Source organism: Pezoporus wallicus, unplaced genomic scaffold (genome assembly GCF_028554395.1).
Source record: "Pezoporus wallicus isolate ANWC-B61680 ecotype Strahan unplaced genomic scaffold, APGP_CSIRO_Pwel_v1 contig_9101, whole genome shotgun sequence".
In the NCBI taxonomy this organism is placed as follows: domain Eukaryota; kingdom Metazoa; phylum Chordata; class Aves; order Psittaciformes; family Psittacidae; genus Pezoporus; species Pezoporus wallicus.
In genome coordinates this window covers 147,632-174,521 of record NW_026637394.1, presented here as the reverse complement: position 1 = coordinate 174,521, position 26,890 = coordinate 147,632, and the positions used below count along the sequence as shown (strand labels likewise).

The 26,890-nt window shown below is 48.4% G+C and overlaps 1 protein-coding gene across 1 annotated transcript; it reads left to right on the top strand.

Annotated features, from left to right (window-relative positions):
• The first annotated feature begins 1,934 nt into the window (after positions 1-1,934).
• Positions 1,935-26,303, top strand: ALPK2 (alpha kinase 2). Its single transcript, XM_057405316.1, has 11 exons — positions 1,935-2,269; positions 8,808-10,473; positions 14,288-16,262; positions 18,349-18,496; positions 18,898-19,025; positions 19,120-19,155; positions 19,997-20,271; positions 20,386-20,474; positions 20,973-21,190; positions 21,980-22,028; positions 25,798-26,303. Exons 2-11 carry the CDS (start codon positions 9,130-9,132, stop codon positions 26,030-26,032), a joined length of 4,497 nt encoding a protein of 1,498 aa, XP_057261299.1. The 5' UTR covers positions 1,935-2,269; positions 8,808-9,129; the 3' UTR covers positions 26,033-26,303.
• The last annotated feature ends 587 nt before the right edge of the window (positions 26,304-26,890 follow it).

Sequence of the window (26,890 nt, the reverse complement as noted above, 5' to 3'; positions counted from 1 at the left end):
GTGCGGGGATGGGGCCGGGGGGGATGGTGCGAGGGAACCGGGCCGGGGTGGTGCGAGGGAACCGGGCCGGGGTGGTGCGAGGGAACCGGGCCGGGGGGATGGTGCGGGGAACCGGGCCGGGGTGGTGCGAGGGAACCGGGCCGGGGTGGTGCGAGGGAACCGGGCCGGGGATGGTGCGAGGGAACCGGGCCGGGGATGGTGCGAGGGAACCGGGCCGGGGATGGTGCGAGGGAACCGGGCCGGGGATGGTGCGAGGGAACCGGGCCGGGGATGGTGCGAGGGAACCGGGCCGGGGTGGTGCGAGGGAACCGGGCCGGGGATGGTGCGAGGGAACCGGGCCGGGGATGGTGCGAGGGAGCCGGGCCGGGGATGGTGCGAGGGAGCCGGGCCGGGGATGGTGCGAGGGAGCCGGGCCGGGGTGGTGCGAGGGAACCGGGCCGGGGATGGTGCGAGGGAACCGGGCCGGGGATGGTGCGAGGGAACCGGGCCGGGGATGGTGCGAGGGAACCGGGCCGGGGATGGTGCGAGGGAACCGGGCCGGGGTGGTGCGAGGGAACCGGGCCGGGGATGGTGCGAGGGAACCGGGCCGGGATGGAGTTCCCCGGTCTGAACGGGGGCCGTTGGAGGTGTGACCGGAGGGCAAACCGCGGGGCGGGATGTGGCCAGAGAGCGGGGCCAGGAGGGGGCACAGCAGGCAGGAATGGTACCGCAGCGGGGCAGGAGAGACGGCTTCCACCGCAGCCGTGGGCCCCTCTGCGGCACCGCTTCGCCGCCTGCTGTCGTTCGCAGGCGAACAAGTGCCCAGCTTCAAGGGTCACAGCCTTGAAGTGTCTCCCGTTGAGGTAAAGGACGTGCGGCTTGGGAAGGGTCTCCCAAGGAGTCGTTCTGCTCCGTCGCTCCTCAGGGACCCATGAGCACAGCCGTGATCTGAGGGGGATTCTCGCTCTCCGCATTTACAGCTTGCCCAAAGTGCCTCAGGAGGTAACATTGCCAGCGGTTTAATCGGTGATGAAGCACTCAAATGTGGCTGCCTGTGTTGCTGAAGTGGTTTTCACGTGTCTCATGGGGCACTGCACCACTCAGAGCAGGCTTTATGCACCTGCCAGGCTAGCACGAATCCTGAGCTCTGTGCGGTCCAGAATCGATGAGCAGCAAGCCCTGTAGTTAGACTTACCCTGATGAAATTGATGCCACTGAGTGTCAACTGTCTATTTCTCATCATTTCAATGCACAGCCCATGCAGGTGTGGGTGACAGTGAAACTGACTTCATCGTGATACACAACAGGTACCCGCAGCAGCGGATGGCTCAGCCCCTGGGAAACCAGGCAGGAAGGAGCCATTCACCCCCCTCGGCCGGGTCTGTGCTTTGTGGGTGTCTTCCCGCAGCACCAAGCAGTTAAACTGCCTCCCGGTGACCACGGGTTTAAACCCTGGGCTCCCATTCCAGTGGGGATTATTTTGAGGCTATTACATAAAACACAGATATCCCTGCTGCTATTCCTGAATGAGGTGCTGTGTTTATTGCAGAACACACCGCTTTCCTATCTGCGTCTAGATAACAGTGCGAGCAACAAGTATCTAGCACAGTAGGCTCTCATAACCACTTTTAGCTGTGCTTTCAGCTGCAAGAATGGCACAAAACTTGCTTTTCAGCCTTTTCTTGTGCTCAGAGCAGTCTGTGCAATTCATTCAAGTTCCTCCTGTGTGAGACTTGGGGAACTTTCTGACTGCAGGATTCACTCACCTTTGAGGCATGAGGTGGATTTTTATGAAGCGGTTGGTAAAAGCTCACTCTCCACCTTAGTTCTTCAAGTGCTTGTTAGGGATTGCAGTTGCTCCTGGTCAGCAGAGCTTTTGTGTGCTTAACTGCAAGCGAGAGATTCCCAGCGCAGTGAAGCACACTTAAAAACACCCCGGTGCTTTATTCTGCAAAGCTAAGGCCAACACTTCCTCTCTTTCAAGGCCATGAGGAAATTCCCCTGGACTTCTATGGAAGTAGGATGTGCTGTCCCATCCCTGCCAGCTCTCCCTCTGCCTGGCAGCGGTTTTCCCAGGAACAGCCATCTGCTGCATGTAACGAAATAGTCTCTCTTAAAAGTCAACCTGTTCTGTAAGCAGACTCGCTACTCTAAGGTCACACAACACCGAAGCTCCCAGCCAGCTTCTGAGCTCTGAGACGACGTGCACCACTTTAACGTCTTTTGTCTTATAGCACGGATGAAACCGCAGGCCTGGCCTGCTTGTAGAGCTTAAAGGAAGAGCACTTGGGTAAGTGCACGTCTGTGCTTTGAGAGGTCAGGTTGTTTCTGGTTTTCAGAGTACTTGTCTGCTTGTTCTCCTGCGTGCGGGTCGAATGTGTATCGTGGAAGAAAAATAAATGAAGAAGAGCAAGTTGCTTTATTCTTAATGCATTACATGATTGCAGTGATTTGTTTCGTGATGGCACGGGAAATAGGAGTTCTGATGTGCTTCTGCTAAAGTATGGTCGTTTTTGCTCAACTTGAGAGATTGTTGTTTCTAAACACACTGCCTTCAGAATTCTTCTGACTGTTTTGAAATGCGACGCTGGCACTATGTCCACTGAGCGTCAGGAGGACAAAACTTGTGTGAAAGCAAGCTTCTTGCTCTAAAGAATGTGTAAGTGATACAAGGTATCCTGAAGTTCACTTCCTAAATCCATACTGCATGGCCTGAGCCTTATCAGGTAAGGATTTCCTCCGTTCCTGAGGAAAAACCTGGTTGCTTGGGATTCTTGGCTGCATGAATTGCTCATGCTGACAGTGTCAGATGCTTGGCAAGTGTTAAAAATAGATGAAGACAGATCAGTGTTAAGAGTGGTGCTGTGTTTTAATTACTCAATATTAAGGTCTTCATTAGATATGTGCAGAGCCAGTCAGTTCTTGCATTTAGTCAGTGGTTTATAGCTGGGTGTTTTCTTTATGCCCTGGTGCTGTTTACAACAGGTAGCACACTAATAGAAAAGCTGTCAAAAAAAGCTTTGCATGTTGGCAAATGAAGAAACACAAAACATCCCAGAATATTTGGCAAGGATATGTTTTCCAGACATCTGCTTTTTGAACAGCAAAATTTCCCTGATGTGTTCCTTATCCAAACCTTGTTCATGCCATAGATGTGAGAATTAGGTTAGATAATGCGGTATTTTGGTACTTTCTGACATTACACACTCTTTGACAAGTAGCTGTTCTAATTATAGAAGAGTAATATTACAATTATTGTTGGTATTCCAGTATTAGGAGTTCCAGACAGAACTGCTGTGAGATACAGAAGCAAATAGGAAATGCAGTTGTAAATCCTCGTGTGGATGAGAGCTTGTTGTGGTTTAATCCAGCTGGCAACTGAGTACCACTTGCTACTCCTACTCCATCAAATGTTAGACTCTGTAGTAAGCAAACTGCTGTGTAAATACTTACTGTGTAGCCTTGTTGAACAGAGCTCACAGTTATCATTGAATTCTTGAATCCCAGTTTCTGTTGTCTTGGAGGCTTTGATAACAACATTTAAATACAGCACCTTTGGAAGTGGTTTTGTGGCTGTCTGGAGCAATCACTTGGGAAAGCTTGTCTGGGCTCGGAGTGGGGGAAAGTAGAATTTGGTTCCATCAGCACTTCTGGATGCACAGAAGAGCGTCACAGAAACACACCAGTGTTGATGAAACTTCTAAAGGAAAGCTTGTAGTAAAAGCCTGGATTTCTGTTAAAGAGAAGATGAGGAAGTGAAAAAATGTGCATGTTCCCAACTGGAAAAGCATCGTCAGGCTGAGAGTGGGGAGTGAGAACCCAGCCAGGCTGCAGCAGGACTCCCTTATATCCCATGTGCTTGTGTGTTCTGTCTGTGCCAAAACCAGGGTAAGGCAGGAATAGCGTGTATGCAACACTCGTTCCAGCGGGATGCCAGTGTCGGGCACGGCATGGATCCTGACCCAGCCAGTGGGAAGCTCCTCCTAGTCCCACATTTCAGACACTGCCCCTTTTAGGTTTTCCTTGGGATTGTGTGGTTAGTGGAGATTCCTTTCTGCTTTTGTTGTTGTTTCTGTTCTGCTTTTGCTGCTTTCTTTACTCAGCCTAATAACATACTGCTGGCCGTGCCAGCTTGCTTTCTGGTGGGATCTGTATGGTGTATGATATATGTATGATATGATATATGATATGTGTGGTATATGATGACTGTTTCCGTTCGTCACAAAGAAAAGTTTTGCCTCTGTTAGTGGCTTGGTTTGGAGCTTTTCCATGTTTCTCTTAAATGAAGTCTAATTATAGCCCCTAGCTTGCTTTGTGGTTAAGCCACCTGCCAATATAATAGCTCTGTAAAGAGATCTATAAAGCCAAAGTTTAGTAGGATAATAATTGTTTTCCAGAATGGCAAATCCAGATCCCAAAGTTTGCCCTAATGGATTGGAGGTGACAGTAGGATTTGGGGAATTTGTTGCCTCAGACCAGCTATCTCAGAATAAAGAAGGAATCACATCAGCAACCGCTCTGGTGACTTTCTAAAGATCAGTGTGACAAAAGAGTGTTAAAGAGTAGGTGAGCAGCCTGTATGATGCATGCACCCACGTCCTCCTCGTATCAGAGAATCAGTCCTGCTTTCTGTGTGTAGGTTTGGGGGCAGAAGTTCAGTGGAAGTCAATCCACAAGGGACCTGCCAGCGTGGGCAGCAGCAGATAAGTTACTACAGGCACAGTCTGTGTCATCTGAGGCTGTTACACATGTTATTTATGTAGCTATCCATTTTTCCTGTGTTTTCAGGTATCCCAGACCTAGTGTCAGCTTGGTATAAAGAGACCAGAGTATTAGCTGATGGAAGGATATGTCTTAATATGAGCCAGGGGGATTATCAGTCTCATTCCTCCTGTGTGTTTAGCTAAGATAACCCTTTGTGCAGGCTCTTCTTGCCCACTCCTTTGTGCTGACGTGGGTGTGAAGCAGAACAGAGCCACGCAGGGGTATTTATGCTCTGATGTGGGACTTCAAAGCACTCACCCCAGACAATGCTTTGGTTGTCCGTGTGTTGTAATGCAGCACTATAGCAGGTTTAGGTGTGCCAGGCAGCACGTGAAGGTGAGAGTGGTTCCTGCCCCATGATAAGGAGAGAGACAACACATGGGTATGGACTGACAGGTCCCATGAGAGGAGGAGTGAATGCATCTGAAAGATAGGAATAAATCCTACTGGATGAGTCACGGGCTGAGCAGGACTGTGCAGACAACAGAGACTGTGTGATGAATAGGTAGTAAATGAGAGAAAACAGCTTCAGAAAGGCACTTTTTCTGCTGCCTACAAAGGACAGGAACCCCACAGAAAGACGCAGATTCCCTCCCGGACTTGGAAATCACATCAGCTTTGTGTAGAACTAACTTCTGTGAGTGTAAACTGCTTACGAAGGAAGATTGCAATTCTGGTTGTAACTAAATAAAGTAGGAAAAAATGTGATGTAAGAGGAGAATTAAGGGCCATTTTCTCAATGTCGTCAAATGTGTGTATTTCTGGCAGTTACAATTGGCATCTTTCTTACCATTACCTGCTCAGACCTGGTGGTGTTGATTTCTCCTGCATGGTTCTGCTTCCCTGCCCTCGTGTCCTTAGCTACTATCTGATTCAGCCACTGCCATCACTGGTTTCCAGAGCAAGACTTGAGACCAGCAGCCACAGCACCCTTCCACATCTAAATATTCTCTTGTCCTCTTTTCATCTCATGTTCAAACCCAGTTTCGTAGGAATTGAGCTTGTTTTCAGGTTACAAGTCAGCTGATGACAAACTTCCACCTCATCTTTCATCTTTCCTCTGTCACAAGTGTTATTGAGGAGCTGAGATGGTTTTATCCAACACTTCTCTTTCTAATTTCTATCTAAATTCAGTAACTGAAATAACAGTTTTAGCTTAAATCTTCTGTTTTCTCCCCAGCTTTACAAAAACCTAAAAGTCTGTTTGGGGTGGAACCACAACATTTACTGCAGTGTTACCCCTGGAGCAGGGTTGTGCTTTCCTTGCCATTGCTGGAGCTGCAGTGCTCAGCAATCAAATCTAATTCTCGTATCAAGAAACCTGACAGCTCTTCCCCCTCAATGTCAACATGCAGGAGCCAAGCTCATGTCTGTACAGTACAATTGCTTTAGTGAAGGCTATTCATGAGGCAATCTGCATGCAAAACTCTTGCCAAGTCTCTTTTCAGCTGGGAAAATTGCCATGCTTTTAAAATAGCTTATCCCCTCCAAACAGAGGAGAGAGGCATCTGCTCTCCTGAAAAGCAGAGCTGAAAGCAGCTTTGAAAGAATGCAACAGGGAGCATTAGGCAGATACATATTTCAGGGATGGGTGAATGCTTGGGGGGTAGTTCCATGCACTGTAATGAAACTGAGGAGGAAAAGATTCATCTCTACTGCTCCATTTTTATTTCTTCTGTTAAATATTTATATTTTGTAGGGTTGAAATGGAAAACAAAACGTGATCAGAGAGCTGAAAAGCTGAACATAATGGGATGATGCCTGTTTTCTTCAGGCAGCATCTAGATTGCGGTTCAAAGGCCTGCATGAAGCAACTGAATTGGCCCAGGGCCAGCTGACAGGTGTCTGCATCATTTAAACCCACTACAAACGTGCACTGATTGTCCTCTTCCTATGGGAAGCCCATCTTGTGATGGATTTGGAACCAGACTGCTTCTCAGGCTCAGAGGTACCTGCACACCAGCTCTCTGCCCTGCCCTCCTGTGTGGGTAATCGCAGAACCACAGAGTGGTTTGGCTTTGAAGGGACCTTTAAATGTCACCGAGTCCAACCCGCTGCAGTGAGCAGGGACATCTTCCACTAGATCAGGTTGCTCGGAGCCATGTCCAACCTGACCTTCAGTGTTGCCAGGGATGGGGCTTCTACCACCTCTCTGGACGACCTGTGCCAGAGCCTCACCCCCCTAATTGGAAACCATTTATTCTGCCTATTTGGTCTGAATCTACCTTGTTTTAGCTGAAAAATTTCAGCTCAGAAAGCATCTCTAGCCAAGTCCCTGGGACCAGGCTGGCTTGCACCACCAGCAGGCTGCTTTGTCATCTTCTGTGTCTTCTGGCAGTGTGTGCAATATACCTTTGTAGCACATCATGTTTGCTCTTCACACCATCCTTTCCTGTCAGCCTCTACTTCATTGCATGCTGGACCTTTGCCCATTTATTCCAAAGCTGAGTTGACAAAGCATGTTGCCTCTCTCCTGCCTTTTCCCAGCCTTCCCTCTGTCCCCTGTCTTACTTCTCGTAGCAGAGCTACTGAGCTCTCTCTTCCTCTCCTCTCCTCAGGCACACACATGCGTGTGTACAACACACGTATGTGTTACATGCTGGTCTGGTTACCCCATCTACTGTTGTTCATACTCCTTTGTGTGTGTGGGGTCAGTTTTGTTGCACACCCTGATATTGTCCTTTATAAGTACCATTCCCATCAACCACCTTCTCTTCCAGCTTTTGCCTCCCAGGTAACTCTGTGGAAAAGGTGTCTTGGGCGTTTGCCCAAAGGAGATGAAATTACACCTAGCTGCTTTGGGCTCTTCACACTAGAGCAGATTCCAAGCAAGCCATGCAAGCCCCTTGCTATTTAGCCACCAAGGTCTAATCTGGCTCTCCCATTGCTTCTTGCTAGCTGCCTTTGATCAGTGCGTGCAGTGGCCTGTCACACGGAGCTGGGTGCTGACAGGTCCAGTGCCTGCTCTGCTGTGGCCCTGCAGAGAGCAGGAGCACTGCAGAGCACTTGGGAAAGGTTATGGTGTGAGCTTGCAGCCAGGAGAGAGACAGCAGCTAAAGAGGTCACAATGGGGAAAGCAGAGAGAAGAAAAAGGAGAATGAATAGAGGTCTTTCAATCAGCAGGATGGGAAGAAAGTTTTCCCTCCTGTTCTCCTTGTCACACCAGTTCTGAGAGTAAAAGTAGGTCACTTTTTCTTGCATCCTTCATGAGATCACAGTTACTGGAAGCTCAGTTCTGCTTCACTGCTTTCCCTGAGGAGAGGATCCAGGATGGTGGAATAGTCCTGCTGTCATTAGTGTGGGTGCTCTGTGGTGAAGAATGACCCAGAGTCCCTCTTGTGCTACACAGAAACACCTCAAGTCTCTTTGGATTGGGGAATGCTTAGGAAACATGTTTTACTTACAAGAGGAAAGAGATGATTCCATATCTCTTTGGAATCAGCTAATGGGAGGCTTCTGGCATCTTGCACCTTGGTTTGATGTGCATTCCCCATTGGCACACCAGGCTGCAACTGCACAGCTCTTTGAAAATAAGGCTCAAGTGAAACTACCCACCCTTATGTCATTGTCGTCTAACCACAGATGTTACAAACAACAAACCAAAGTGGAATAGAATTGCCTTAAACAGAAATACCCCTGTAAAACCTAACCAGAATGCTTGCTCCAGGTACTCCTACAAACACATCTGGGACTTTGTGTCCCTGTGATGCCAGGAGTAGCCTGCTGCTGCGCCAATGTGGCTACCGACATAGCAGCTACTTGCTAGGAGTCATGCCCAGGTGAATATTCGCACTGTGTGCAGGTTACTGTTTGCATTTGGACATGTCTAAGTAAGAGGTGCTAAAGCCTATTTTGTGGTGCTATGTGTGTGTGCATTCGTGCTTAGGAATGCGTGCTTTCCAAGCACGGGTCACTCCAGACAGCTACAATGTGTTGCAGGAAGTGTCAGTGAGTAGATTGATGGGTTGTAGTTCCTGCTTTAATGTTTGACCGTGATTCTTAAATGCCGAGTCTATACTCCCGTGTTAGAAGGGTTTTAAACTGCAGGTTTCTCCTCTTTGCAGGTGCACAAAGCAGGGTCTACACTTTGAACAGGACCTGGACACAGTTTGACAGCAGAATGTCCTGCTCTGCAGCTTGGCTTGAGCTGGAATCACATACGGACCTCAAGACTTCCCTGGAGTTGGCTGGTGACCTAAATGACCATGTGGGGGACTTGAGGGTAAAATGAGCAGAAAGAGGAGCATTTTGCACAGCACAAGAGTTACCCCATGAGGGTGACCCCATGTTGATCCCACAGATTCTGACTCCTCAGAAATCAGAGGTGAAAAGCTCAGGAAAGCTGAAGTGTTGTCCCTCTTGAGAAACCCCACTGGCTTTCCTAACATGGAAGACAAGATGGATGTAAGAGATGTATTTAAACCCCAGGAAGACAGTTCCTGCCTAAGGGGTTTGTCAGAGAATGAGGATGGTCTCACTCGTTTTATGGCCAGGGGCACTGCTGGAGAAGCAGAGGAATGCAGCAGCAGGGAGGTGGGTTCCTGCCCTGCAAATGTGATCACTTCTCACACAGACAACTGCTGCTGTCACAGGGAGGACTCTGTGTCTGCTCAGTCTCTGGCTGATGTCCAAGCGGGTGATACCCCCGCTACACCTCTCCCCACTGATACCCCCATCCGTGAGCAGGCAGATGCTCCTCCCACAGGAGACCACAGGTACTGTGCCAAAGATGGCTCTGACAACCCTGCCACTGTTGGGGGGGGTTATCCAGAGCAGATTCCAAGCGTATGTGATGACTTTGATGATGACCTGGAATACTTTGAATGTTCAGACGTGCTGACAGCGCAGGAGGATGAAATCTGGAAAAAGAAACTACAATTCTTATTAGAAAGTGATGATGAAGATGACTTAAAGCTGAGCAAGGATTGTGATGGGTGTGCTTACTTCCTCGGTGAAATGCCTTGCCTGATTCAAGTGTCAGATGACACTACGCCTATGGATACCACCATTGGCTTCTGTGGTCATCACTCAAAACTCAAAGGAGTAAATGTAAGGAGAGACCCCTCTACGTCCAGCCAGTCAACTCTGCAGCCAGAGATGACTCTCACTGTTGGGCACCACCGGGACAGCAGTTCCAGTCTGCAGGACAAAGAGAAAAGTAAAGTGCCTGAAGCATCCGCAGCCATTGGAAATGACCATCCCAGGGCTGAAGAAGGAAATAATGGAAGTAGCCCTTCAGCTGCAGGATTCCCAAGGGACACATCAAAGCACAAGGACAATGTACCTGCCGAGACAGACTCTGCTGGTGGCAGAGGTGCTGCTCTGACAAAGCAGGCTCCAGACACCACGATGGCAGAAAGCACGGACAAGGACTTGCTGGGGGCAAGCTCTTTGCTGCTGGAGGAGGAGGGAGGAGCCGTGCCAGAGGAAAACCCCAGGCGTGCTGTGTGCACCTTGACAGAGAGTCTGCGGATAAACCTCTTCAAGTTCCTGAACCCCAAAGAGCTCTGCAGATACGTAACTGCTATAGGACAGTCTCTGCAGGCTGCAGCGGAGGTCAGGGAATCCAGTGCTCTGGGTCAAGAAGGTGTCACTGCACCAGGGAGACCTGGGGAGGCAGAAAGCTCCCAGATGCAGCCTGGCGTGTGTCCTGCAGAAGAGGGGGGAAGGAAAAGGACTTGGGGCCTGTCTGAGCACAACCAGATGCCAGCTGAAACCGACCCACCCAGGGTAAGTACAGTGTTCCTCATTGAATAGAAAGAGCTGCTCTGCTGATTTAAATGCACTTTATTCCTGTTTGTCACAAAATCATGGGAAATGGGAATTACTGTGAAAGACACTATTCATGTACTCCTGAATGACAGCTCTGGCTGGGAGGAAATCTGGTGTTGAAAAAGGCCCAAATAAACCATAAGCTGTTCTAATTATAGAGTGAGACAGATAATAGTGAGAGGCACTAATGGGACTGTGGACAGCTGGGCAGGGAAACGTGAAACCCAGGCTGCTGCCCAGGTCTTACCAGAGCAATGTTGTCTTCAACCTACAGAGTTCCTCAAATACCTCTTGTGAGCACAGAGTCTTTTGAGTCACTTTCATCTCAGTTTGTACTCAAAGAATAGGATTGTGCTACAACAGATCAGCAGGGCTCTGCTCTGAGGGTCTGACATGGGGGAGTTTAGTCCAGAGAGGTCCTGTTACAAAGGTGGATGGAGCTTTGCTTTAAAATCAAACAATATAAGAGCCAAACACTCCAGCTGAAGTGTAAAATCCAGTTAAACATGAAATCCCAACGTGGTGCTCTCCATGTTTCATGCTATTGGTAGGAAATCAGCATGGTTATACAGACTCATACAATGTGCCAACAGTTTTCCTAAGTGGGGAGAACTGGCTCATGCTTTTGTGTCTCGTAGTAAAGACTTGAGATACATAAATGTGGATGTATGAGTATTAAATCATGAATAATCTCTCACTGACTTTACTGATTGGAAGGTTTGTGGCTGATTGTACAGGAAACAAAGCATCTATGACAAAGAAACACAAATCAAATAGGAAAGCAGTATCTGTGTGCACAAAAGGGCTGGAGGTGAGCACGAGCCAAACCTCTGGTTCTACATTTATGAATGAAGATGGAATTTAGGTGTGGGTTCAAAATCAGGTGGTGTTGAAAATGAGGCAAAAGCATCCTGTGTGGAACCTGCTCTTTCTAGCACAGGAAAAGCACGGCCAGCTTCTCAGAGCTCCCACGTCATAAGCCAGGAGCTCCTCAGCAATCCGTTTGGGTAACATAAGACGGGCAAGAACAAAATGTACCTCCCGTTGCTGCACAGAGGTTTATGTGGGCTGCGGTGTGAGCTGGAGCCCCCTCTGCCAGGAGCGGGGTGGGGGATTCGCACAAACCACAGTGACTGCTTTTGGGTTTCCCTCTGCATGTGGTGAGCAGGTCTGCTGAGGGTGCACCACAGCACTCAGTGCCCAGGGATTTACACTTCCCCTTGGAGCCAAGCTGCCTCCGACTGGAACAGCCTTTGCAAGTGCTGGACTGGGTGACTTCTGCTGCCATTAGCTGGTGGAGGTGGGAGGCTCCTGGCTCCTCTCCTGAGATCCTGGTGAAACTCTGTACGTACCTAATGCTTCAAAGCAGCTTAATTAATGATAGTTCCCCAAAGCCAACTGTGCCAGTGGTATGGTATGATATTACATCCCATGAGGAGAGCCAGGAAGCTGCCAGTCTGAGGTGTGTCATTCAAGAGCTGGGCTATAGTGGTCAGTTCAGAAGGTACTGGTGTCAGTCCCGAGTTCCAGAGCCCATGCCTATGGCCTGTTGAATGCCAGTGATGCTGGTGAGGTGCTCCTGGAACCAGCAGGTTCAGAGGGGCCCCAGGCCTGAAGCAACAGACTCATGCTGATACCCAGAAGAATGGCACATGGGGCATTTTTCTTCGTGCTAATGAGCTTTACTCTTCATCCTGCTGTTATCTGGATGTCACTCGTGTCATAAAATGTGAGACAGAATTGGTTTGGCCTTCCTGGCATAAACCGGTGTCACTTTCAGGTTATTTTAGCTGTTACTGTACCCAAGGAGAGAAGCAGACAGGCAGAAAGACATGGGAAGAGGGTGGAAAGGTAAGAGGGAAGGAGGGAGCTGGGTCAGTGACAAAGGAAAAGCAAAAGGAAACTGTTTGAAAGGGTGTCACAGCAGTTACAGCTGGTTAACTCTGCCCATGAGGGGTTAGCTTGAAACCTAGGGAATGAAACCCATTGAAATCCAGCCTGAGTCTTTCTAATGTCTCAGGGTTTTCCACTTCACTGCTAAGTTTTACCCTGTATAAACCCCTTCAGTAGTTCTTGTGTGCAGAATAACTCGCTGTAAGTGGTTCGCGTGCTTCATTTCTGAGTATTATATTCATACCATGTGCCACAGATCTCACAAGAGAGTCTGAGAGGCTACAGCTCATCCTTTCTAACAGGCTGGAGGGGTTGGTGGCAGGTAACATCTTGTTTCGTCGCCTGCGTTGTAGTTGGCTCCAGCCTTTCCTGGGAGCCACACAAATCCATCATCTGTACCACTTCAGAGCTGTGCTGTGAGCCCATTGCCCTGTGTTGCTGTCAAAGGCAGAGGCCTCTTTCTGTCCTTTGAAATCCTATATTCTTTCTTAACATCCTCTTTTTCTGCCTCTCCAGCAGGAATAGCAGGACGCTGGCAGGATGTCAGTGAGCATCTGCAGTAAAAGCTGCAGCTCATGTCTTTTGTTCCACCTAAAGCACTAGGAATACCTGCAGGTATTGAGTTCTTTAGCAGTAAAGGCAGGTGAGCCATTTAAACCAGAGTGTTATATTAGGAGAGAGAAATATTTCCCTTGAAACTCTCCTTCAGAATCACGTGTTTGTCTAATGAAACCCTCCCAGATATGGCACTAAAGGTATGTTCAGGCTCTTGAGCTGCCCCAGTCTCTGGTTCTGTTTTGCCTCTCTGCAGGTGTTTTTGGCCTAAGCTTCCCTATGAACACCAGCACCAACCCTTCCCAGTCAGGCTTCCTGTGCTGGTTTCCTCTTTTATACATGTGGGTCTCAGACTAGCCATTCACCATCCCCAGGGTGATTCCTCTTAGAAATCATAAACAAACCGCCCCAGAGGCTGCATGTGTGGCATCAAACCCTGGACACCTGAGAGAACAGGGAACAAAACCCAGTTCCAGATGGATAGATCCAGGCCTCTTTCCTGACTTGAGCAGGAGGCACCATTGGGCACCAGAGGGACAGCAGTCGTGGAGCTCAGCGTCCCAGGCTCAGGGGTTCAAGATAAGCATGCACTGGTAAAGGACCTGGTATCTGAGCAGCCTGTGCCTCTGCTGCACACAGCAGCTCATGGAATCCTTCATTCCGTGTCCCTCCCTAAGGAGCAGCACTTCTGAGCTGTGCGCCTGCCAGCACTCACTGCACACACACACAGCAATGCTGCACCCCAGAGGACTCACACACTGGGTGTCACAGGGGCTCATTTCTGCCATCATCCAGCACATCCTTACTTGTTAACAAACACCCATGGGTGAAACTGGGACTCCCAAAGGGAAATCCCAACCCAGAGCAGTTACGATGTTGAGTTTGTAGCTGGGTAAAAGCTACAGCTTTGCTGTGGGTGGAAGATGCTCATCACCTCCATAGAATTGATGTAGTGCTGTTGAGAACTAGGGAAAACCCTGGCAACAAAAGCTTGGCAGGGACTCCGGGACAGGAATTTAGAGTGAAAGCTCAGTGCTGAGGGGAATGGGGAGCAGTTTGAACAGGGTTTGTGTCAGGCAATTTGGCTCAGTTTAGTTGAGGAATGGCTTGTTCCTGCATAAAGTGACTGTTTGGAACATTTTGATACAGGTTCTAAATCTATATCAAAATCCAGGATTCCGATTTCACCCATTAAGTTGGTAGTTTGACTGCTGACAGCTACTAAAACCCCAAAGAAGGGACATTGCAAGCCAGGACTCCAGTCCAGACCTGTGTCAAGCAGCAGTTCTGGCTTTGACTTACATTTCTCTTTTCTTCTTTGTAGAGTCAAGGTGCTGATGTTCAATTCTCTGCTCAGACCTGTGAAGGGCTGTGCATGGAGCCCCAGATGGAAAAGGAAGGCATCTCTGGGACTCGTGAGAGTGCAGGAGCCATCCAACCAGCTCCAGAAGTGCTCTGCACTGCAAGGACATCACAAGCAAAGAGTGACAGTGTACAGACTGACTCTCAACACCATGCTCACAGTGAGAAGGGAGGAAGTTGTCACCACCAAGTCTTCTGTGAGCAAGGAATGAATGTTGTTAGTGGTGGTGTTTCACCTTTCCCTGTACAGGACACGGGCTCTGCTCCTGACAAACAAGAATGTCTGTGTGCTGTTCTCTCTTCTGCAAAGCTCTGTGATGAGCCAAGGAAGGGAGGGCAACAGTGCAGCTTTGACTCACATGGTAGCAATGACACAGATACTTTTTGCAGTCTCTCCTCTGATGAATCTGTGCTTGAAGCTCAGACCAAGTCAGGCCTGGAATGTGGAGAACCTGCGTGCAGAGGAGATGCTGATGTATCTACAGTGCATGACAAGCTGTGGCAGCTTCTTCATGAAGATGAGGAGTTGGACTGTCAAATCCCATGTGAAACCAGGGGCATCACAAGCTTAGAAATCAGGCTGGCAGGTACCAAAGTCCCAGAACTGCGCTGTGCACAGAAGATCTCTTCTGATCCTCCTTTGCCAGAGGAGCAGGAACTTGTTACACAGCCAGATAGTAGACAAAGAACAGAGGAAGGTGTCTGCACCGACTCTAATATCCTACTTAAAGCAGATGGAGAGTCCATAGGAAACACTTGTCTTGCAAAAGTGGTAGAAGCAGATGGTGTGTGTCTAGATTCTAACACTGGAAATAAACCAGAAGCAGCACCATCCATTTGTGTTACAGCAAATAGCATCATCTTAAATCCAGGGGAGTGCTTGGAGCAGGAGCCAAATCCCATGTTACCTAACAGCAGCGGATCCATTCAGATGGCTGTTGGTGGGGAAGGAGAGCTTCCCATTAGTCATGCTTCCCAAGCATGTGATACAGGTTCTCCTGGAAGATTAAAGGGTGCTCAGAGTGGCGATCGTGACAAAGAAACTCCAGATAAGTCACACGGGACAGTTGGTCAGTTACTTCCCACTGAGCACAACATATCCTTGATGGATGAGACTGGAACTGGTGAAAGGTGTAATTTTAGAGACTGTTACCCAGCAAGGGAAGAGCTGCCTGATTTCCCTGAGGATAAAGCCTTTTTCCCCAGTGGAAACCCCAACCAGCTGCCACCTGAGGAACCCTCTTCTGTCAACACCTTACCTGAAAGTTATGGAGTGGGTTCACCAGAGAAAGGAAACCACTCAGCCCTGAATGCCCAGAGCAACACTGATCCTGACAGTGATCTCCCTTCAGGGAATGACTGTCACGATTCCCAAGTTATTTCTAATGCACAGGAAAATGTTACTGTAATTGGGACTCCTGAAAGCATCACACATAAGAATCCACCCCAAACCGCAGACCAACTGCCAGAAGTAGAAACCCAAGGAGTGGCATTCACCCCCTCTCCTGGGGATGCGGTTTTAAGGGATTTGAGCTTAGGATTGTGTAAAGCAGGAGGAGAACAGAGGCAGATTGGCAGGGCTGGAGCTCCCTGTGCCTCAGGAGCTGGGCATGCCTCAAGGAGCCAGGCTGCAGCTGCCCCTCGCAGTACATCAGAACATCTGGGCTTTGGTAACAGCCCCTTCAAGTCTGATGGAGAATTAAAAGCTGAGCCCGTCAAGTGGAAACACAACACAGCAAAGAGTGGGCACGTAGCTGCTGGGGCTAAGAAGAAGTTACCTCCAGCGTCACTGTCCAAAAAGCCCCGTCTGGAGGAGAGAGGAGATGCCTGCAGCAATCCTGCCCTTGCCACAAAGCCTGTGAGGAATGAGGCAGGAGTGAGTCAGAGGGAAGATAGAAATGAGCAAAGGAAACTCACTGTGAAAAAGGAGAGCAAAGGTAAGAGAAGGTTGAGGTTCATTTCTGTTCTTTCCCGTGTTCTGGCTGCACTTTGACATTCAAATCCAAACACTCTGCAAGCCTCCTTTGGTGTAAACCATGTCCTGCCCTCGCTGGTTTTAACCTCCAGCTCTGTGAGCTGCTACACTGTGGCTCCCAAACGCAGTCACCCTGCCTTGGTTACCAGCTGGTTTTATTACTAGCCAAGTAGCAGTGTTATTAGTAGTGCCACGTGTTGTGCAGTCCTGACTGGTGACTGCTGCTGGGTCTGCATTCCTCTTATCACTGTTGCGAATGACACTGCTGAAGTCAGCAATATTAAACTGGAACAGCATACAAGTGAAAGGGGATTCAGGTTGCTGCCAGGTCAACCAAGATACAGACAGGAGCAGCAGTGTAACAGCTGGACAGATGTTTGTGGTTTCCATGGATGCTTTGCAAGGACTTTTGACATAAAATAATCAGAGCAACACTGAACAGGGACTAAAGCTGCACAACTGTGAGAGATTCTCATTAGAGTGTGCTCTGGGGAGAGTTCTGCTGCTCAAATCCCATTTAAAACCTCCAATCTTTTCTCTGTTGGAAGATGAGTCCTTTGCCTAGAGCCAAATGTGTGGGAGGAGAGACACATTCTGCACAGCACAGTAAGCAGGCTGCAGGCACTGGGATGTGCCTGAGCTCTTGCAATGTACCTGAGGCTGTGCTTGGAAAGGTTTTAAGCATTCAGGCCTGCAGCAGATGAGGCTGATTCTCCTTCACCTGCTCCTGATGTGCTTCAGTTCAGACTGAAATCAGTGTCTGTACCTCAGAGTCATGCTGGCCCTGCCCCAGCATTGTGGGGAGGTTGCAATGGCTCCTCTGGTACATGCTCAGTGTTCTCCTTTGTGTTATTTACAGCTGGAGGAGGCAGGACTTGGTGTCAGGACAGTGGTAGTTCTATTTGCAGTTGTGTCACATACTGCCTGTGTCATTTTAGCCCTGATTCAGCAAGATCCATAGGCTTAAGGACTTAAGTGACTACAAGTTAAACATAGCAGTGAATTCCAGGTGCCTGACCCCTCACGCTGGATCCAGCATTCCTTCAGCATTAGCTGGGGGAAGCTAGACTGCAGGAATGGGATTCCCCCCCAGGGGCCTTGTGTCACGCCAGCTCATTCACAGGATTAACACAGGAGGAAACAGAACGTCTTGCGTTGTACGTCCCTTACATCTAGCAGGGGTGGCTCACTGGAGCACAGGGATGTGTCATGATCCCAAAACCCTTCCTTAAGTATATGTTGATTCACTTTCTTTCCGAGTAGCCTCCATCCTTCTGCTCACGCCATGCCCACGTGCTGGGAGCTGGTAAGAAGTCCCAGCAGAGAACCAGGTTGTGAGGATCAACCTCAGCCCAGGCAGAGGCTTCTCCTCCCCTAACCTAGAATCATAGAATCAACTGGGTTGGAAAAGACCTGTAACATCATTAAGTCCAACCCTTACCCCAGGACTGCCGAGGCCACCAAGACTGCCAGGAACCTGGGGGCTTGGATTTGTCAGCCAAAGAACCAGATGCCCTGTGGCTGGAAAGGTAGGGACTTTCCTTCAGGTGGGAAGCTAATCCTTTGGAACTGAAGTGGCAAAGGCCACTGACAGTACCAGATGCAGATATCTTATAGTGGTGGGGTCCTCCCTCCAGCTGGGCTTTAGGGAACATCGCTGCACCTCTGAGAGCCTCATCTTGGCAAGGTGTGATACAAGAACACCTTGAGACCGAGCATCTCTTGGGGCTTCAAGGCTTTTCTCTCAAAGGCTTTTTTAGCAGGTCCCATAGGCAGAGAGAGTGTGTTTTGGAGAGGAAATGATTTTATGTCAAAGCCTTTTCAGTCTAGAACCTCCTTTGGGTCCCATTCTATCGATTCAAAGTGGGGCACTGAATCAGTCTTAAAACCTCTGTATTTTAAAGCGTTGCTTTCTGCATCAGATAACTCATGTTTAGTTACCAGTGTTGCCAGATTCACATTCTTAACATCTGCCAATCACTCTGGAATTCCTTTTTAACGCCAAAGCAACATCTCCTAATCCTAAACTGTGGCTCTTCTGTTCCAAGCTCCCAAGCTGCTGAAGGGAATCCAGGCAGAACTCTTCCCTGACTGCTCTGGGAATATTAAGCTGTGCTGTCAGTTTGGTGACATTCACAGTGACTCCACTATTACCTGGACTAAAGATTCCAAGTTACTGGCTCGGCTGCAGAGGAGGTGAGTGGATGGTCCTGAGTAGTTTCTGAGTAGCTTTTGGGAACACGTGCCAGTGATTTACTCTTGTGCCTCCTAAGAGGATTAGTGTGCTAGGTGCTCTTCACACAGAGCGTTAGTATTGGTCCTAGTTTGCATTCCATGTGACTTCATGGGATAAGTGTATCTCAGACTGTTGGGAATAACAATGAAATACATAACAGAGATTTAAAGCCATTTCTAGCCACAGTTCTGACTTCTAAGATATTCAGTATTGTTCTATGGAGGTCTCCCTCCATCCCAACCACAATCTAACTAACTGGTGTGGACCCAAGCACTGTTCCTTCTTTGGGAAATATAGATGGGATAATCAGGGAAGCTCTTCTAGAAGCATTGATGTGGGAAATGACCATGTTCTGTTCCAGTGCCCAGGATGACTCTCCTGTCTCATTGGCAATAGCTAAAGCCAGTAACAAAGACCAGGGAATGTATTACTGCTGCTTGAACAACATGTATGGGAAGGTGACTGCTGAGTTTAATCTGACTTCAGAAGGTAAATCCCATTTATCATTGTAAGGAATAATAATGACAGTGGCAGTTCTCATTCATATTATTACTACAAAACGTGTTTCATTGTTTCCCTGTAGTATTGGAACATCTCTCAAGTTTCCAGAGCTGTGAAGGTAAGTCACTTGAATTCATGGCACTTTTGGAGGGGAAAGACCCTCATGTAGGATGCAGTGGCTTGTGCAGGTGCTGGAGCACCCACCATGACAAGCTGTTGGCTTGCACTTAGCCGTGGAGCTTCAGTTAGTGCAGCAAGCAGTGCAATAGCATCCCCTCATGTCATGCAGACACACACCAAGTACATGAGGACACATGCTCACCTGCTCTGTAACTATACTCCAAGAGAAAGATGGGCATAAAGCTTTGGAATGCTTTCCCTCTATGTTAACTTGTGTTTAATGTCTTGCTGTGCTGCAGCTGAAGATTGTGCATTGCAACTGAGTTTATCATTTCTCAACAATGTGCAGTAGTGTAGGGAATCCAGACCAGAGGGAGCTGCAAAGCCTTCACTGCTGGGTAGCACACACCTTTGCTGTCTATTCAGCTTCTTCACTGATGTTCCTTGAAAAGAGCCACTTTAAATGCCAGCCTGCAGCACTGGAGCTGATGCAGTGAGTGTGGCTGGTACTGGGAAAGCTGTTCCCATTATGGCCATACTGGGTAAGGACAAGACTCTTTCAGCTGAGTGAACATGTTGGCAGCTTTTGTCATCTTTACCTTTTGCTACACTGTATTCTCTCCTTCTGAGCCACCTTTCTCCATGCTGGCTTTAGATGGTAGAAGCAACAAGGTACGTGTAGAGCAGGGTTCCAAGCCCTTACTAACACAGGTTAGGCCATGTGCTCTATTTCCATTGAGCATTTTCCTCCTGCTATGGAGGGCTGCGTTTGTTCTTCCATGCCCACCCTGTGGCTGTAAGGAGGATGCTGTGCAGAACACAGTGGCTTTGTGTTGTAGGTATGGAGGAAATTGAGTTCATGCAGCTCATGTTCAGAGAGGATTTCATCAGTGACAGCTATTTTGGAGGGAACCTGCGTGGAGTGATAGCCACAGAAGAGCTTCACTTTGGAGAAGGCATGCACAGGAAAGCCTTCCGAAGCAGAGTGATGCAGGGGCTTGTGCCAGTGTTCAGCCCTGGGCACCCCTGTGTGCTCAAAGTGCACAATGCCATCACCTATGGGACCAAGAGCCAGGATGATCTGGTGGAAAAGAACTACAACCTTGCACTGCAGGTAAGCTCCCCTTTGGCAGCAGGAATCGTGGGGAAAGCAGTCTTCAAATATTCAAACAGCTCATCTGTTAATGTGTGGAGTAATATTCCATAGGTGTATCTCTTTGTAACATAGGAGTGCTATGTCCAGAATACTGCAAGAGAATATGCAAAGATCTATGCAGCTGAAGCTGAACCCTTGGAAGGCTTTGGAGAAGTACCAGAGTGAGTATATATCTATTTTATATCCATCTACACATATGTATTGTCCTGGGCCGCAGCTGCCCCCTGTAAGTCCTAAAGAAGAAAGAGGAATTCTGAGGGCAGTGTTACAGCTGGAGTCATGACCTGCATAATAGCGAGTATCAGGGTGCTGAGAGAGGTTCCATTCCCATGAGAGAAGGGTAATAAGGAGCACAGACAATAAGTAGCAGGCAAAAGGCCTGTTTTGGTATGCATTTAGAGGAGGGTATTCGTGGTAGTGTGGCAGCGGTTACCCCTTTGGCACTGTTGATCCAAGACATAAGACTTTGGTAACCAAGAGAAATAAGCCCATAGAGGATAACATGATTATGGTCTGGAGGTACCAGCCCTACCCAGACGTCTCCTGGTGTGGTTTAGACTTAGCTGTTACTCCCTCTCTGAGATGCCTGGCTACTCTGTCTCTTACTCCTTCATTGACAGAACTCTCTGGATTTTACTAGTCTTATCCCTTGCTTTCAGGATCATTCCTATTTTCCTTGTCCATCGCCCTGCCAACAACATCCCCTATGCGACAGTGGAGGAGGAGCTGGTTGGGGAGTTTGTGAAGTACTCCGTCAGGGATGGCAAGGAAGTGAACTTTCTGAGGAGGGATTCCGAGGCTGGCCAGAAGTGCTGCACCTTCCAGCACTGGGTCTATGAGAAGACCAATGGGAGCTTGCTTGTCACTGACCTGCAAGGTGAGCTACGTGAGTGCATGGTACAGGCTGGTGACCTCTCCGAGGCAATGCCTGTCACTGCAGTGTGTCTGTGCCTGTTTAATGCAGCATCTCATGCAGGTTGGAACAAAAGATAGGAGGCAGAGGGAGGATGGTTTCTTTTCCAGCCTTCAAAGAGAGAAGGAAGGAGAAGAAATGGCTTCCTCACATTTCTTAATGCTTAATGGTCTTGAGATCATCATTTTCCTGCACAGAAAGCTGCATCTTCAGCACTGGGTTTCGCCTAGAAACAAGTCAACAAAGGGACAGGTTTAAAACCCCAAGTGTTTGGAGATACTGAATGGGAAAGGGTTTGGGCTCTTGCGTCCAGAAAGTGAAAATCAGGTTGCCTGACTATTGCTATTTGATTGGCAAAACAAATAAGCAGTTGAGAACATTTTAGTCTGAGTTTGCAAACATCAAACACACAAAGCCCATAAATAAATATACACAGGGCAGGTGTCAGCAGAGATTGTGTCTGTTCCTTAAAACCAAAGTGTAACCCTCCTTACCCCACGGACTGCCTGCACAGAGCACAAGTTGCACTCTACTTATCACCTACTATCTGTGAACTACTGGTCTGAGACTGACCTCTAGGAACTGCAAGTGCTACAGAGCACAGAGATCCTGGTTTTACTGGGATACCTTCAGATGCTTGGGCAAAATGGTGACAAATAATGCAAGCCATGAATCAATGAGCAATATGTAATGCCTCTAGATTTGGTGCTGTTCCAGTGTAACACAAGTTCTCTGTTTCCTTGCTGCTTGTAGGTGTAGGAATGAAGTTAACCGACGTTGGCATAGCAACACTGGCCAAAGGGTGAGTGCAAAATGCTTTCTTCACAGCATGGCTTTGCTTTGCACATCAATCTCTTCTCAGTGCGTGCTGGGGGAGGCTGCACTGAAAGCTATTCTTGCTTCAATGTGGAAGAAAAGCATCCTCATCTGACTCTTTTAACTCCTTTTGGATCATATTTGTGGGAACCACCTATGGGGGAAACACATTCACGTTGTTCTAAAAGGGCTGCACTGTAGGTTGGGCTTTTCTTTTGCTCCGTGCCTCCCTCAAAATATGCTTGTTCAAAGGGTGCTTCATGCATGAAATCGAGGTCTCTGCTGGCTTCCAAGGAGGTGAGGCACTTTGCTTGGTGGTCCATTGGCTGGAGGGAGGCAGGGCTGGAAAAGCAGGGCCAGCACTGGCTCCAGCTCAGGATACTTAAGCAGATCTGTTTCCTGGTAGTTTTACAATGGCTTCAGGTCTTTATGGGCGATTTAAGCCTTTGTGTAAACCTATAGCCCTTTAATCTTCTAACTTTCTCTTAAGTCTGTTGATTAAAGCTTTAGTTACACCACAGGCCAAAGGAGCCATTGACAGGAACGGGCAGTGCCGCTGGAAAGGGGCAGAGGAGGGGGGTCAGTGCCTTCAAATTCATGTTCTGCTTTGAGAAACTGATTCCAGTTTAGTATTTATACTAAAGGAGAAGAACCTCACAGTATTTGTTACATTATGAATCTGGGAAAATCCTTAATGTTTGCAGCTGGCATCCGTTCAATCCTTCCATTGAGCTGTGGAGCCAAAGTGAAAGCAGGTTAAATGAAGTTGCATCATCCACTTATAAAACACAAGCCATGAAAGTTTTATCTAGGCAACACTTGCCTGGAATCAGATTTATGGAAGTGCTTTAATGGATGAGGTTGTCCAGCTCACTGTGGGCAATTCCTCCTACAGAAACACATATTGGCTAGGGAAGAGGAGATGCAGTTAGAAATGACTATGCAGTGCAAGCTGTAGGAAGGATTCTATGATCATCTATAAGGGAATATCATTTCCCTTCCTGAGCAACCTCTTAAAATGCGTGTCATTTTGGCTGTCATTTAGCTGATGACATTGCTGCAAGACAGCAGATATTTCCTGGCGCTGTTGGGAGAACAGGCAGAGTCCTACTTAGCCACAAAATACAGTGTGATACTGGTGTGATTTTAAGATCCCCAAGTGGTGTAATTGCTATAGAAATTACCAGGAATTACCCACTTTGCAGGGGAAGGACCTCAGTGATCACAGCCAGGTTCTTACCTCCAATTCTTCTAAACCCGGCCAGTCCCATCAAGGCAAAGCAGCAATATCCTTGGGGGATGCTTCTGTGGTCCTTGAGGAGCTCTCCCAAGTTATTCTGCTCTTTTACCCTTCCTATGTGTGTTTTACCAGTGAGCTGAAAACCAAAAGAACCCGGAGCGAAGGGTCAGTGATTCCTGCGCTGCAGGAGCTGCAATACAGCTTCTGTCAGCAGAGGGCAAAGCCTCACCAGGAACCACACAGCCTGGCAGGGATTTCAGTGGAGCGCTGGGACAAGCGGCACTCCTTTGAACGAGGTCTGTGGTAGAGGCTTTGGCTTTGGCAAGCAAGAAGTGCCCAGGTGTTTATCCAGGCACAAAGAGGAGGAACTCAGGAGCACCGTGACCCACGGTCATGGTGTTTGGTGGGAGTGGTGTTTACCACATGGGGACCTGACAGGCTGCTTTGAGGGCACTGGTGAATTTAGTTGAACTCCACATGGCACCAAGAGCCACTGAACGCAGAGGTTGAGCCTGGGGCCAAATCCAACACTTCAGGTTTAAGGAAGATTTGGTTTGGGTCAGGTTTAGGGGATGGAATTCTGTCCAGGTTTTATTATCAGTCATCTAGTCAGTGAGTAATAGTGTGTGCTGTGCAGAATAACACACTCATGTGTCTCAAGGCTTGGAAGGGTGGGTAGAATGGAGACCTTCCCCACTTACACATACCACAAGCTATAGAGTGCTTTGAATCAAGCTCACAGGTCCTGCCAGGTTACAACAAGCTGTGGGCACCAGGTCTGTGAGGACAAAGCACATCTGGAGGCACACAAGGGGGGTCTGTGGAAGCCCTGGAAGCGCTGTTCCAGCCCCTGGTCTCACATCTGTAGGCTGGATTTCCTTGGGGTGCCTGCACCCTGCAGAGTCAAAGCAGGCTCATTCATCCTCTCGGCTCCCAAAGGGCAGGAGTATTACCTGGGGCACATCTGGAGCCGCAAGGACAGATGCAAACTTGTGTTAAGAGAAGGGAAGTGGGGATGGCTCACTGAGGAGCAAAGCTAGGGAATAAAACCCCTCACATGGTCTGTCTCTTGCTCACAAGATTGTTGTGCCCTTACTGCAGCTATTTTTTGCACTTGTTGAGTTCTAAAGCTGTGGTTAGTTTAGCAGAGCCTTCAATTGTACGTTTAAAGTGTCTCCTACTCAGAGTACCCTCTCAGCTACTGTTTCTGCTCCTGGTTAAAATGTTCCTCCAAAGACACACAGGAAGTTCCAAATACAGGTAGGAAAGGCATTTAGAAAGACTTGTATTCACTGCATGAGAAAAGCTCAACCTTTTCATTCCAAGATGATTTCCACAAAGAAATGAGTATTCTCAGAATGTAACAGCATGGGAAAAGCACATGAAGAAGCCACCAGCTCTGCTTTAGCTGGTTCCTGGAGCCAGGAGCAGTGGTATCAAGAGGTTTTCTTGCTGAGCACAGCCAGGTTTGCCCCCGGAGCTTAGGAGCGTACATACCTGAAGCTCCTCTGGTAAAGGAGCTCAAGGATAAAGCCTCAAGTCTATTATTTCTCTCCAAAGGAGGGAGAGAACAGTTCATGCCCTGCTGAGCCCAACAGTAGCTCCCCACTTCAGCATCCTTCGGGTAAACCAGCACAAACCTTACTTGGAGAGGAGAGGAAAATAACCTCTTAGCCCTTTGGGGTTCATCTGGCTGCCTATGGCAGTTGGCTGAGTAGTTTCTCTGGAGCAGGCTCACAACCTGGTTGTTAGAGATGCAGAATAGGGCAGTTAGATATAAATGAAGGCAGACACCATTCCCTTTTGCAAGGTATTTTGTTATCTTTTCCCCGTTGGCACCATCCTTAGCTCTCAGAAAGAGCTTCACCTTCTCAGAGCACCAGCGTTTTCTTTAGCACTCTGCAGCCTGCAGGAGGAAGGAAGGTCTCTGGAATGCTGCAGTGAGCAGGTTGTGTTTATTTCAGTGCTAAAGCTTGTTGGGTTTGTGCAGTGGTAACTCACAGCTCACATCTGAGGGCATTGTGTGTCCAGTGGACCAGGAGAATAGGGTCGAACATGCACTGGAAAGGGATCCTGGTAGTCAAGTCTGTGAGAGAGGAGCATGGCACACGGGGTAGGTACATGTTTGGATGGAAACAGCTTGCGGTTCTGACAACACCTCGTGCAGCAGCTTTGTCACTTCATGGTGGTCAAGAGAACTGCTTCTAGTTGTAGAATTCATTTCTATGTTACTGAGACAAAGCTAGCCAGCAGACAGCTGCATTCCCAGCTAGCTGGAATGAAGAACAGTAGCCAGGGAGTACAGGACTTCGGCTCTTTAATCCTTTTCTCTCTCTGCCGCTGCTTGTTGCCTGGTTTCCTTCCCCTCGCAATGGCTGGGTTTGTTTCTCTGTGGCAGAAACAGCAGTGCTTGGTGTTCTCCCGTTGCTCATGACCAGCAGGCATGCTTTGCCTCCCTATGCAGAAAATGACCTCTGAAATCCCATCTGGCTTTTTCTTTTCTTTGTTGCTACAGATACAAAGGGTTTAAAGGCAACTGCTCCTTTTCCTTCATTGAGCAGTTCAGAGCCCTCCACCAGTGCAATAAGTACTGTGAGATGCTGGGCCTGAAATCCCTCCGAGCCTCTCACCAGAAACAGAGGAAAGCAACAGCCATGAAAAGCAAAACCCTTCCAAACTCATCATCTATGAAGAAAACGGTGCCCAAGAAAGCCCGAGAACCTAGAGACTTCATTGCTTCAGAGCACTGAGTTGCACTGTCCCACACTCTGGAACCTCCTCCTGAGGACCTGTAGTAGTGATGGGCACCAATGACCTGGGGGGGACAGCTTCAGGCTTTTGCCTCCTGGTGTAATCCTGGAGTCATCCTCATGCTGATGCCAGCAGCAAAGGAAGGAGCTGATTCCATGGTCGTGGCACCGGGGATTTAACACCAGGCAAGGTTTTGAAGACACACTAAGCCATCCGCCTGGAGTATCATACAACCCTCCTATGACTTGGTGTCTGCACATTTTGAGACTGGACGTGTCACTGGAGAACATCTTCCCTTCCTTGTGTCTGTGTCTGTGAGCCTGTGGGTTCAGCTGCTTGAAAACATCCACGTGTTTCAGCTGCCACTTACTCCAAGTTTTGCACAGTGTTGTTGCTCAGGCTGCTATGGAGAATTTGTTTTCTTTCCCAGATCTTTGTGTATCGTAATCCCACTTTAATCCCCCCCTTGTAATTGTTTCTCCCACTTACATGTCTTTTAATACAAGACAAAGCCATTCATGACCAGAGGTATCTGTCTTCTTTCCCATTCCCCATTAGTTAGCATATTTAAGGTCCTCACTAAATGGTTTCATCAGTTTAAAGATGGGCAACTTGTGTGATTCCCCAGAGAATTCCTTGCTTTCCCTTCAAGCTTCCTTGAGTCCAAGTTAACCCCATGACAGCACTGCTGTAGGGCAGAGGTATGGACTCTGCATATTGTCACACAGCTACCAGCTGAAATAAACCTTTACCCACGGGGGTATTTCACCTCACAGCACTTCCAACTAGAAGTACCATGGCTTCTCTGTGTGGCTTAGAGACAGAACCTCTCTGCTGAAGAGAAATGATTCATCCAG